We start from the raw sequence: 14,334 nt of genomic DNA, 5'->3' as shown, positions 1-14,334 counted from the left end.
GGTGCTCCTCTACTTTTTTAAATTACCTTTTACAGCTCCTATACTTTTATTTTAAAAAGAAACGGCTCTGGAATGGTTTTGTTTTAAAATAAAAGTGTAGGAGGCAGTTGAAACTTTCCCTTTCAGTGCACTGCAGTGAAGGTTCCCTTAAACAGCAGGTGCAAGTGTCTGGGGGTGTGTATTGTGTGTGGGAGGGGACGTGGTGATGGGGTTTGTGGGGAGCGGTGCAGGCCAACAGGAACATAGTTCCACTACTTCTTTTGGTACACTTCGACCAATGCCCTTGCGACTCCCCAAATGGGCCACGAATAATTAATGGAGGGAAATTTTGCATAGGACCTCCTTCGAGTGATATGTGGATGCTAATCGACAAAACACTACCATGTTGTTGAGTTTGTTACAAGTAATCTTTTGCAATTATAAGATTTTCGAAAGAGGTGATTTGCAGCACAGATGTGTTAGATTCTTACCCAAACCTGCTTCAGGAGTGGGCACAGATGTGTCATACCTACTGCCACGTAACTATAAATAGGACTCGTCTGCTTCCAAAAATAAACACATTTTGCCATATCTGGGGATGCAGATTTTTTTATGGAAATGTGGATTCAAGTAATTATTTATCGTGTTTGCTCGGTTATTTTGTTAAGAGTGTTATGCTCTTTCATTTTGAAGTGTGTCTCAAATGAATGAACAGTGTGGCCCAGGTCCCAGTGTTTAGATGTGACTGTGCATACAAAGCTGCAGTTAAGGCCACAAGTAGTGTTATCCATAGCCAATCTTTCAGTCTTACATTGATGTAGTGTGTCCGCATAGCTGGGAACTATCAGCCATGATGCCTTCACTCAATGCCATGGGTTTCTCTTGCAATACCTTTTACACTCTGTAGATGTGTCATATTCCCCTTTGCATCACTATTCCCTTGCTCTTATGTGTTATTCCTTCTCATTTACCAATAGCTAATGTCAGTAATACCTGTATCTGAGATTTCTTCCTCCCTGCAGCGGGCTCATTAATTGGCATTTTTATCGTCTCCTCGTAGTTGGTCACCACAATGGAGCGGAGTGCACTGAACTCAGTGTGGATCTGCTTATCGTCCACAGACCAGAACCGATGAAATAACAAACACTTCTGGTACCTGTTGGTTCATAAAAAGAAAAAAACATAGCTTTAGTTTCACAAATCTTCTCTTTTGGCGAATGCTAGTTATCACAACTGATCCCACACAGTCCCTTTGAAATTGGCTGTGGTAGGATGCAGCAAAGGGGGCATCTGGAACAACGCTGGACAGGAAGTGAAAGCTGCTCATGTTAATTTCATGTCGTTTCGTTGTTTTTAGTGCCGTGTAAAGTTGCTTACCAAAAACATAACATTCTAATGTATGTTATTTTTCAATTATTGCTAATAATTTCATCAAGCTATTTTTTGGTCCTAGGGTGCCATTTATCTAATGTAAGGCCGTCCCAAAGAACTTAAGTGCTGATGGATTGGAGTCAGGCATGTCTTAAACAGCCTCTTAAATCAGGCTGCAGAGATCGTCTGTTGCAACTTTTCAAGTTTGACATTAACGCCGAGGCTTCCTCTTCCCGAGTCAATACCTTCTGTACAAAATGCAGCCTGGCTCTACGTTTCTTAGTGGCTTTGCTATTGTGGTGACTCAGTTAGTGCTACCACCATTTCTTGCTTGTTCTTAAAATGACAATCATCATGTCCTCCTCTTCTCATGATAACGCCGCCATTGTCAGGTCAGGCAAACAAGGAAGAGACTCTCCCATAAGTGGAGCTACTGGATAGAAAGTGAGCAGAGCAACAGGCAGATTTTTTTGCATTCCTCTTTTGTGGAGCTGGTTCTTGTTCTGCTGGTCCTCCCCACATATCCCAACATATATATGAGCTACCTGGTAAGCAAACGGACCACTATTGCTGACCTGTGGACTCCATCAGGTGATTGACTACATAGATTTAACAGTTAAGGTATTTACACAACACAAATCCCAGTGTATCTTTTAAAATTGGAACAACACAGCCACGTTTACCTTTTGTCCTTCTTATCCGAAGTCGTTTGCACAACACCTGCCATCAATGGCACAGACAAAAACAAGCCAAAATGGTTCTGGTCACATTGAGCGCCCATTGCAGTAACGCGCTGGAAAAATTAAGATTACCAGCACGTTACTGCAAAAGGGCACTCAATGAGCTATGTTACCAATTTGACACTAGGGCAGTAATAGCTGGTGAAAGGGAACGGAGGGTCTGCCCTTTTTAAGAATCATGTGCGACATTTGGAGGACATTTAAGAGTTTGAATGGGCAGTTCTGATTGCCATTGCAAAACTTTGTAATTTGAAGGGCTGATTGATTAATAAGTGCACTTTCTTCATCAATTCATTTGGCCTTTGTGCACAAATAATATATACATAGAAATGCAGTAGCATCAACATTGTGTGAAGGAAAAGGGAAATTCAATAAAAGTGAATAATATGACAATTTGGATACAATGATAAAGGAAAAGAATGCAGGGTTTGCAAGGACTTTAATAACAGTTGGAAATTACAAGTTAAGTTCATCACGGCTGCTTTGAGGTAGTGATGGAGGCTGCTTGTTTAAATCTCTCCTGTTAGGATTCTTTAAATCCTTTCTGTGTCAAAAGGTTTAGTCTAGCAATGGCTTGGGGAGTCGGCAGAAATGCACGCATTTTAGCCCTCACTCCGAGTTTGGTGGTATTTCGGCAGTAAATCTGTCCAAATACTGCCTAAATCGATTACCGTTACTGCCACGTGGTTCTGCAGGTTTTCCACAGGATTACAGGTGGTGGTAAGGCGGAGTTAGTCCCCATTTAGGGAGTCTATGGGACTCCAGTGGGGATTTACGAGGGACAAGTGGAGGATTTAGCACCAGTATCCAGCTGGAGGTAAATCCTACACTTTTTCTGAAAAGATCAGCAGAATTACCACTTAGTAATTCCGTCGGTGGCAATTCCGCCAAAAATCATAATTTGGTGGTTTGGGAAAAGTGGAGGTAACGGAATTACTGCCACTTTTTTTGCTGCATTGCCAAACCTGTAATGAGGCTCTTTTTATGTCCTGTGTCTCTTCTGGGTTGGACAGCTAGAGATCAATGATTACTTTCAAATTTGACATTATTTAATTTTTAACTTTGTTTCATTAGATATTTCCACTGCGTTTCCTGGCACCCATCCCACTAGAGCCCAGCCATTGTTAGGTTCAATTTCTGCTAAAACACATTTTGTATCAATTTTTAAGCCCTGTGTCATATGATTCCGGGACCTTCTCTCTTACTCCAACAATTCTTGTACTTTAGTACCTTTCAGGGGTTCCTTCTTGACCACCATGTGAACATTTGTGATGATGAAGTTCATTTCATTATTAACAGGGTTCTTTAGTTCAATTTAATTTTTCTACTGGCATCAGTGTAAGCTTGTAGAATTTTGCATCAATATATCTTCGGCCCCAGATTCCTCCTTTGTTTCCCTTTCGTCTAATGTATTCTTGATCGTCTCGGGCACTGCTCTTGGTTAGTGATTGGGGTGATGATAAAACCTGCATAGGTGGGATATTTCATGTTTTCCTGCACCACCAGGCTTCTTCCACTACCCGGGTTCCAGCCTCTGTCGTTTCCTCTGCTCTCTATGTTGTGTGTTAACTCCCAATGCCCATGGGTTAGGGAGGGCTAGCCTGGTACTGTGGTACTGGAGTCCTTTGGTTGATGGAATGGTTTGCCGCATAGCTGTACTTGCAAAGCAGTTACTGGGCCCTGACTCTGTGTGTGAATGCGAGAGATAGAGGAAAGGGGGAATGAGAAAGAGAGATAGATAGAGAGAAATAGAGAGAGAGTGCGAGAGAGAGAACAAGAAAGAGAGAGAGAGAGAGAGAGAGAGAGAGAGGGAGAGAGAGAGAGAGAGAGGGAGAGAGAGAGAGAGAGGAGAGAGAGAGAGAGAGAGAGAAAATGTGTTTGAGGAATATTTCTCAAACCAGTATTCTTCTGCCCAGGTAAATCTCTCTTGACCAAAGAGTTTGTTTGGGTAGGTAGATTTGTTCTCTTTTCCCATTAACAGTTTGGGTTGGGAAACTCTCTTTATTCCATGCAATTGTTTGACAAATTGAGGAGAAGAGACCAAGCTGAGGAGTTCTTGTATAGGTAATTCTAGGTCATTCTCTTGGCAACCTGCTTCTCAGTGTTTACAACTGCAGGAACGTGGATCCCACCTGAAGAGACTGTTCAGTCTAGCTCTGTGGTGGTTCGCTTCCGGGTCTCTTGTTTTATTGATTGTGTTGTGTCTTCTATTACACATTATGTGATATATATCCCACTGGTATTGCCCTTTCCTTCATGTTACTTTGTAATGATCATGAGTTGTAATACAAAATCTAGTTAGTAGAGCGCTTGCCTGTTTGTCTTTGACTCTTTAGATACGTTGGTTGATGCTGCTTTTATAGTACTTTGTGAAAGGCTGGACGGTTAATTCACCTAAGGACAGGGTTGTTGACACCACCCTTTTGAGACCCATTCATAACAAAAGTTCTCAAGGGGTCTAAGCTGCAGGCCATTTTCAGTTCTTGGCAAGGAGAGATAGTGATACCAAAAAGGAGGCCGAAGAGTTCCTCATGATGTGGCTCCATATTCTTCCTAGATGCCAATAACAAACTCCTGAGTAAAGTTTTTTTAGAAAGGCAAACTTCCTTGGCTGAGGATGAGTGTTAAATCTGGGAGCTCCAACTGTAGAGCCACATCTTCTTCATCTAATAAGGGTGCTGTAAAGCCACACCACAACCCTTGTACATAAGTGGTTTACTATCAGAGAGAATAAGGCAAGTTTTGTCCTTGCCCCTTCCTCATTTACCAGCCTTACCTGAAAGGTCTCATAGCCTACCTTTGATCTGCTAGCGCTAAGGTCTTGTTGATGTGGGGAAACAAGTCTGCTGCTCATGCTTGTTGTTGATGCAAAACGTATTGCACAGACTCAGAACACTCCACAGAATGTAACTGTGTCCTATCAAGCTATTTCGGTGGTGCTTACTTCCCATGTAAATCTGGATTTATCTAAGGTTCTGATTTTAGGTACAAAAAAAATATCAAATAAGTTGTTTATCTTTAACAGTGTCTTCAAGGAGTTTGTAAACTATTATTCATGTATGCCGAATTGGGCTGAAGAGGTTGGCCAACTGAGCCTGTCTTCCGTGTTTCAGAGGGAATGGCCAATCCATCGGAGCTGCGAAAGAGGTGCAGGGGAAGGTGTGAAGTCCTGCTGAACCTGCCAAACCAAGCAGAAGGGGAGAACACTAGGGCACTGAAACTAACTGGAGACTCAGAAGTGAGCAAGTCAGCCAATGTCCGACATCCAGCCCCTCGGAAGCAGTGACAATGAAGGAAAACCTTTTGTAACCCTACAATGTGTCTGGCCACCGTGACTAAGTAGAGTTGCTGTGGAGGGAATAGAATCAGTAGCAGACCACGCTGTGAATGCAGACCCACCAGAGACTTTGAGTGGTGGTGGCCTGCCGTAGAGCGCATCTGAAAAGGAATCGAGGCATTTGACCTTGGAAGGGAAAAGTATGTCTTATAATCGTGTAGCTGAATATGGCTCCAGACTGAAACTGGGCAAGAAATAGGAGAGGACTGGAAAGCACACACTCAGATGCCAGAAGGGACGAGAGTGAGGAATTCCACTGCTCAAGCAGGAGCCAAGCGTTTAGTACTAGAACGTGGAAAAGGCAGGGCACCCCAGGGAGTGGGAGCCTCCGCACTGCTCAAAGAAAGGTCACTGAAACTGTTGCAAGATCAAATTACCTACTGTTTTTAATATCCAGGAGGACAGGAGGATAATGAACATTGAGGGTAATATTGGGAGTTGATGAGTCCCCAGACAGTGAGAGAGAGAATAATGTAATGTAAAGTGGCCTTATATAGCGCCCTTCTGCCAATAATGTTGACCTCGCTGTGCATGGCTCTAAAAGAAAGGAGGGCAGGGTGTGTTAGTCAGATAGTGGGAAGGCAGATGCAGAAACCTTTAGTGTTGATGGATGCACGTCAAAAGTACCTGTTACCCGTGTCTCGATATGAAAATCTCTGTTGTCTGTGGTTGGTACTAACCAGGAAGGTTAGCCACATGGGCAGGCCCGGATTATGGAGTGCAACAATTAACAGCATGGTTGTTGAAAGATGGACAGGGTCTGAACCTGTTAAGTACACTAGATCTAGGATGTCATTTGTAGGAGGGATGGAGGTTTAAGGAGGCACGCTTTTAGTAGTGATGAGGTAGTTGAGGGGGATGAAGAGGGGTGGGAGGGTGTTGTAACTTCCTGGCTCTTGGTGGTAGATTTCACTGAGATTAAATGTGCAGTAGCGGAAGAGGTTCCATGAGTGAGATTGGTTTCCCGCAGATGCTAGTGCCATGAGATTTGGAAAATGCTTGTCGTAAAATTAGACCACATTTCTGGTGCACAGTTTTTACTTGATTGCTATTTTCTTTCATTTCTTTCAAAGTGGTCGGTTGAAAAGCCAAGTCTTGAGCTGTTTCCTGAAAGTCAGGTGGGTCTCCTGCAGGAAGAGAGGTTTGGGTAAGGTTTTCCACAGTTTCGTGACCAGAACTGAAAAAGAGGATCCTTCTTGCCATTTCTTGTTGAAATTGGAGAATAATACTACTGCAGCATTGCTGGACCTAAGCGTTCTGGAAGGAGTGTACTGTTGAACCTTACTTCTGAAGTAAGAGGGTCCCCCTCCATGGTGTGAACGATGGGCGATGCACAAGGTTTTGAAATTAACTATTTTTTTGATGGGAAGCCAGTGGAGAGTAATGCTGGCGTGACATTTTCAAATTGCTTAATTCTGAGAAGTAGTCTTGCCATTGAATTTTGAACTCTTTGCGGTTTCCTCAATAGGTAGTCTAGGAGTGTGAGAGGCTGATTGCATAGTCCAGTTGGGATAGTATTAGAGAAAGCATGGCCATGGCCCTGTGGGTATAATAGGGGAACTATTGAAAGTTGAAATGACATGTAGGAGAGACAGATAATGAACAATGAGTGTAAGACTTTGTTTGATGTGAGACAGATAACAGGGAAACTGTTGCAATACCTTGTTGAAGGATGAGTGGTTTGATACTGATGAATATCATGAGTTAACTGTGCCAAGTCGGAAGTACTGGTTTAAGAAGAAAGCCTGGAGAATGCCTGAGTGGAGCATTGAAAATCCAATTTGATGCAGGTTGGAAGGTGTAGTTAAAGTCAACCTAAAAAGACATTGAGCATTGAATTGTTGGATTCTGGAAGTTATAGCAAAAGTCAAACTAATGAGACACTGGGAACAGAATTGATGTGTGCTGTAATCTGGAGTAAAAATCAAACTAAGGGGATATTGAGAACTGAATTGATGCATGTTAAAAGTTGGAATTAAATGTCAAACTACAGAGATACTGAAAATCAAACTTGAAGCATGCTCGAAGTTGTGATATAAGTCAAACTACAGGGACATTGAGAATTTCATTGATGGAAAGTCAAACTACTAAGACATTGAGAAACAGAACTAATGCATGCTGGAAGTTATAGTAAAAAGCCAAACAAATAGACATTCAGAATCAGATGCATGTTAAAGGTTTTAGTGAACGTCAAGGTACAGGGACTTTTCAGAGCCCAACCTGGAGAAAGAGAACCAGTACTACTGAATTATGCCACCACCATGGACCCACTCAGGGACTTTCCAATGAAGCAGTGACCAGGCACAGTAAAGACAGAAGGTATAACCACAGTGATCATCCTAACAGTTCTGATTTAATCAAAACATTTAAACCATTTAAGCGTTGTCAGTCTCCTGATTGATTGCCACACATTGGTTCTGCCTTTTACATCTAATTGAGCTTGTGCAAACCTTAGCCACAAGTTAGAAGTAATAATTTTTCAATCAACCGCAACATTTCTCCATATGATAATGCACATTACTCTGTTTTTCCAGTGGTCGTCTTTACATGCCATAAGGCCATTGATGCCTTATGTCCTCCTCCATCCTCCAGTCATTTCTCCAGATGAATCCCTTGCAAGGATGGGCCTCTACGGGCAAATAAGGACTTACCCTGAGGCTTTGCCCTACTGCCCCAGCTCCCACCGGCAAGGTACAGTGATAGGTGTGGCTTCCTCCCTCATGGATTGTGTTATTGCAAGCTGAGAAGGGGTGATGGCAGAAAATCAAATGTGAGTACAGTGATTGCATGACTGAAGCATCTGAGACCAAGGGAGATGGTTCTGAGGTCTCTTGCCAAGCGATGGGATACTTTTACTTAAGATACCTTAAAATGCATGTGTTCCTTGACTCATCGAGAGAAACACAAGCCATGTCATCTTATGTAAAAAGCGAGCTCTCAAACTCGCAGGCACAGTGTTGCCCTCTTGTGCAGCTAACCACAGCTTCAGGGGATCAACGGCCTCTGGTTTCAGATTGTGCCCTGCTTAGCTCTGCCCGACTTACCCCTCACCCCCATGTGACTTTCACTACGAAACTCAATTTATCCAAAAAGAAAAACTGTCAAACCAACAGTATTGTTCCGTTGCAAGAATGGAGTTGACTATTGGATATCTCCAAGGCAAGATATCAGCCTTAACATTGCTGAAGTCTGATATATGGTTAACACTAAAATCATAATAAGAAAATAAAAATGCTTGTCATTTATTCCAAATTGGTAGGATCACTTCTAATCTCAAAGGGAATTTGATGTCACAACTCATAGTAGGCCTCCTTCAATACCAATATGTCACATTCGATATCTAAGCAATATCTTTCACAGGAAGTGTTTAAGACAAGTAAACAATACTATTGTGTAACTCCAGCAAAACAGCTCTAATGACCCTATCTGAAATACCTGTCTTCATATTAGATGGCATAGAAGTGTTTGAAAGATGGAGCATGGGCACAGGTAAAGGCCCTCTTCAGTGTTAGGGAGGCTCCTTAAGCCTTTTCATTCCAGTGGAATAACGTAATCAAGTTCACCTTTAATAGAAAAGAAGTCTTAAAAGCATACTGCAAGACATTCTGGATAAATGGCCTATAGAAATGTATGGACTTTAAGAAATGATGTTCCTTAATAGTCTTCTGGGATGACAACACCTTCTTCAGGTCGATATTCACACATTTTGGCTTTGGAAACAACTTATTCTTAAAGAACAAATCCAAATATTCTGTAACCTGGACCCTGATTTTCCTAGGTCGAGGATGATTAGATCAAATATCATCCAAATACACAAATACATTGATTCAAAACCTCATAACAATCAATATTCCCTGAAAAGATTACAGTAGCATTAGATAACCCAAAGGACATTACAAAATACCTGTACCCTAACATTTGGTCCCCTTTACTCCATACTCTTCGGATGTCTTATAGAAAGGGGGACAGGGCTGGGCATTGATCAGTGGCAGAGCCAGGTTTTGCTGCCGGGGGTCGGGGGGATGGCAAAGTTCTCCTTCGGCGGCACCGGTCAGGTAGGGTCACTACCATTTCACTACTTTTTGCGGGAATCAAGGAACTGTTCATGGTGAGGTATGAATGATTAGTGTGCACTATGTCTGTTGGCTGCATGGAGCGGTATTGATTAGTTTTGCAATACAAAATAAAAACGATTTCTTTAATTATTATGTTGCTGCTTTTCTGTTCCTGTGCTGTTTGCTAACTGGTGAGTTGTATGTTTTGCTTAATATTGAAGGTGGAACATACAAGTCTTTGTACATGATATGAATACATGTATATTATTTTTTTTAAAAACCTATAAACACAACAAGGCAAATCTACTATATGTCACATATCAAACATGTTATTATAAGAAAAGGAGCAATGCAAGGGCTGGCAGCATGAAATCTCAGGTCAATTTGGCAATGATGTATTAAATTCATCAAGGCAAAAAGATCGATTTCAACCAACATTCAGTAACACAAGCATTAACTAGCAACCAATGTAGTATTCTTGTAACATGGCTGACACCTACGAACAATGTAGAACAGAACAGGATGCCTGGTGCAATAAAAAGGGTTAGGCTACCAACTCCCCAGAGTCAGACCTACCTCTGCTGATCAGTCCTATACTTAAACCGACAACTACATTTATATTACTAGGAGATATTAATCTTGGTTTCAGTGATGTGACAGACCGTAAAGCCAATGTTTTACACAACGCCTTCCTAGAAAGGCAATTTACCCAAATAGTCCCTACCCACTCAAAAGGGAGAATCCTGGACTGGATCCTCACTCTTAACACAGCAAACACTTTAGAAGACAAATGCAATATCTCTTGGACCGATCATGCACTAATAAGATTCAACATAACAACTACCATCACTACAGCTCCTACCACCCTCATCATCTCCCCCACTCTAATGAGAAATTCATGCAAACTCACTCCTGAATATTTAATGCCCATTCTCAATAAAGCTCTAAACACATTACCGCACACCTCTACTGACGTAGACAGCATCTCACTACACTAGCATACCTGCATGAAACTTACAATAGACAAAGTAGCCCCACTCAAAAACAAAATACCCAAGACCAAACGTAGCAATAACTGGTTCAATGATGAATTTATCAAACTACGAAGAAAAAAGGGAGCCTTAGAGCATCTTTTCAGAAAAAAAACCCACCAGCAATGTCAAACAAGAACTCATCGACGTCTCCAAAACCTACAAACTTGCTGTTATAACTAATAAAGCTAACTACCTTAATACACGCATCACTAATGCAGCCTCTAATAGGAAAGAATTATTTACTATCATTAGAGAACTCGAAACGCCGATTCCACCACCCAGTCCCGCCACTGCAAGCAAAGCATGGTGTACTACTATTCCGGATGCACTTACATCCAAAATAAATACCCTTAAAAAAAATTGTAAATACAAAAAAAACGTGTTAACTCACACAGCAGAACTCCCCACCACCAAACAGGCAGACCCAAAGCGTAATCTACCACTCTTCCAATTTTCACCAGTGACTATTTCACAGGTACTCAAAACCATAGCCTCACTCAAAACCTTCAATTGCAAAGGTGACAGTTTCCCTGCTAAACTAGTCAAGGAATGTGCCCCAGCCCTAGCACCCACTATCACCAACACGTCGTTCAGCACCAACCACATCCCCTCCAATATTAAAGAAGCATGGGTTACACCTCTTCTGAAGAAACCTACGTTAGACCCCACCGTTCCAACTAACTATCATCCCATCACCACTGTGCCCTTCCTTTTTAAAGTCATCGATAAAATTGCCTACACTCAAGTCCAATCCCACCTCGAAAATAACCACCTACTTGGAGACAGGCAATCAGGCTTCCGCCCACAACATACCACAGAGACAGCTCTATTGGATCTCAAGAACCAAATGAATGCTATCAGAGACACAGGAATCCTATGCATCCTCCTACTTTTGGACTTGTCGGCAGCATTCGACCTAGTGGACCATAATAAACTATGCCAAACGTTATCAGATAATTTCCTCTTCTCCAATGAAGCTACACTCTGGATTAAATCGTTCCTGTCGGACCGTACCTCCAGAGTAGCCATAGGCAATGAAGCAGCTGACCCCATACCAGTACCTCTAGGTGTACCTCAAGCCTCCTTCTATCCCCCACATTGTACAACGCCTATACTAAGCTATTGTTCGCAGCCCTTGATGCTATGGGAGTAATCTACACCAACTTCGCTGACGACACGCAGATTCTTATTCCTATCACAGGTAACATTGAACAAGACACCATCAGTATAAATAAAATCTACTCCCTTATCCAAAACTGGATGGCCACAACCCGTCTCAGTAAATTACCGCCTAACTACACATCTATAACTATAATAGCACCCCCATTCGAATCTCACATCAAGTTAAAACCCTAGGTGTTTACCTTGATTCCAGCCTTACTATGGACAAACATGTAAATGCTCTAGCCTCTTCAAGCTCGTATACTGCCAAACTTATAGCATTAAGCCAACCTTTTCTCACGCCACAAAATTGCATCACCTTGGCTAGAGCTCTCATACTGGCTAAAATTGATTATTGTAACATCCTGTTACTAGGGACCTCAATGATAAACCTTAATAAACTGCAATATCTTCAAAATAAAGCACTGAGATCAGCACTAGGTATCAAAAAGAGGGATCACATAACTCAGCACAGAAAAGATGCCCACTGGCTCCCAATTCAAGCAAGAATACAACACAAAACTCTCACCATCACCCACAAATGCATCGCACATCAAGCTCTGGCCCACCTCAACCAGTGTATCGCTCGCGAAACCAACAACAGAACACTCCGGTCCAATGCCAACACTATCCTGTTCACCCCTAAGTAAAACAATTCCAGCTCAGGTAACTCGAGCTCCCCTGTAGCCGCCCCTAGGATCTGGAATGCCCTACCACTGTTCATCTCCAACGAACCCTCCTTCCTGCAATTCAAAAAACGACTTAAAACTTGGCTCTTTAATAAATTCTAACTCTTACGAGACTCAAGTCTTTGCCCAGCCTACTCCACGTGCCCATACAACAAGCCCACTAAGGTATTTGCTATAAAACAGAATGTAAAGATTGCTCTTCTACGTATGAATGTTATTTTGTTGTGACACTTTGCAAGATTGTAAGTTTCCTTGTTCCATGTAAGATTGTAAATTCTACCTGTAACCTACGCCGTGGTACCCTAGGGTTTTGGGCGTATAACAAATACAATAAATAAATAGGTCTGGGATGGGATGGGGAACTTAAATATCAAAGAACAGAACACAATGCTATTAAAGCGCCTAGTAGCAACCCACTCCCACGTAGGAAAGCAGCCCTGTGAAGCAGAGCCTACTCCTCCCACACATTACAGTTTTACATGTGGGGGTAAAGAGGCAGACTTATCAAACAAGCAGAGTGTGGATGTTCGAGCCACATCAGGATACATTTAAGGGTCCCCCCCACAAGCAGTCCCACAAAAAAAATAATCTTTACTAGTTTGCTCTCCAAGAGTGAGCCTGGATGATGGATCGCGGATTGATCTAGAGAATGCAGCAGGCACCAGTGGTTCTGGTGCTTTATCAAATCACTGCTGTGCTAGCTGAACAAGCACTGCACTAGTGAGTCACTCATTAATCCTATGGAGAGACTCAAATGGAAATGGTTTCTGACATTCACATTGCATGTCAGGTGGTCTTTTGTAAGTTTTGATTATCGTGCAAGTCCACGGCTCCTGTTACCTCAACCCACGATCAGGAGAGCCAACACATGGAACGGTGTATCATACACAGCGCCTCACTGACACAAGGTCGGTTGCAGATCTACAAAGCGCCAACATCGGGCGGAGGGAGGACCAGGTCTGCAGAGAATGAATAGATGTTGAATGCAAGAGTAGTGGCAAAATGAAAAGAAAGGTGGAGCAGACAGCAGAGGGCGATGATAAGAAATAAACAGTAAGAAGAGACGACAGCGGGAAACAATGAGGAAGAAACACCAATGATGCAGAAACAGAGGACAGACAAAGGGATCAAGGAACTACACAAACATCAACATGTGACAAAAGGGCAGTGTGCTATGAATTAAGAGTCAATAAATATGAATAAACAGTTCAAAGCGAAACATAAATAGGATAAAGAGATAAGAAAGATGAAATTCAAACAAGTTCATAAACACTTCACTGGGAAAGATGAAGATTTCGGCAGGAAGGGGTACAATTAAAGGGTTATAGGAAAAAAGCAACAACCTAAGTAAGGATAGGCCAGACGTCAATAAAGAGGGGAGGGAAAGAAGACAAGGTGGGGGCGATGAAACGGAGCAGGGACGTGGAAGGTTGGGCAGAATTAGAATAAAGAGAGATATAAGAGGGATGGGAAGTAAGAAGGAATAAGGATAGAAGGAAGAAAGGAAGGGTCAGAGGGATGGGAAGAAGGAAGGAAGAGAGGGGGTAAGGAAAGAGACAGACATGGTGGAAGGAAGGAAACAGACGTGGAGGAAGGAAGCAAGAAAGAAAGGAACAAAGAAAGAGAGGACTATTCACACATTTCTATCAGTGAAAAAACTTTTGGAAAAGAGGAACATTCGCTCGTGAAATAGCTCCACATAGCATCTATAATTTGCTTTGGAGCACAATTCTGTGTGGATTTATGATGTATTGTCTGGCCCTCGCTCTGACACATGTCCGCGCCTTAAGGTGTGCTCTGAAAGGCCTGTCACATTGTTTGCTAATAGTCAGTCATAAACTTTTATTCGACATAACATCTTCAAGTCAACACATACAATATACAATACAAAGCAGGAAAATAGAAAGTACTACACGATTATAATTAATAACATAACAGTTTCAATATTCCATGGTTAAAAATGAATAA

General features: G+C 42.2%; 1 protein-coding gene across 1 annotated transcript in view; it reads right to left on the bottom strand.

Moving 5' to 3' along the window:
• Positions 1 to 14,334, bottom strand: part of LOC138489643 (4-hydroxyphenylpyruvate dioxygenase-like) — a 348,749-nt gene that overhangs the window by 151,767 nt on the left and 182,648 nt on the right. The window contains exon 10 of the mRNA XM_069617322.1: positions 973 to 1,135. Within this exon, the coding sequence (XP_069473423.1) occupies positions 973 to 1,135 (163 nt within the window). The remainder of the gene's footprint in view (positions 1 to 972; positions 1,136 to 14,334) is intronic.

Source organism: Ambystoma mexicanum, chromosome 9, assembly GCF_040938575.1.
Source record: "Ambystoma mexicanum isolate Mex_15411 chromosome 9, UKY_AmexF1_1, whole genome shotgun sequence".
Lineage (NCBI taxonomy): Eukaryota > Metazoa > Chordata > Amphibia > Caudata > Ambystomatidae > Ambystoma > Ambystoma mexicanum.
The sequence above is the reverse complement of the archived record's forward strand: the minus strand, read 5'-3'. Positions and strand labels throughout refer to the sequence as shown.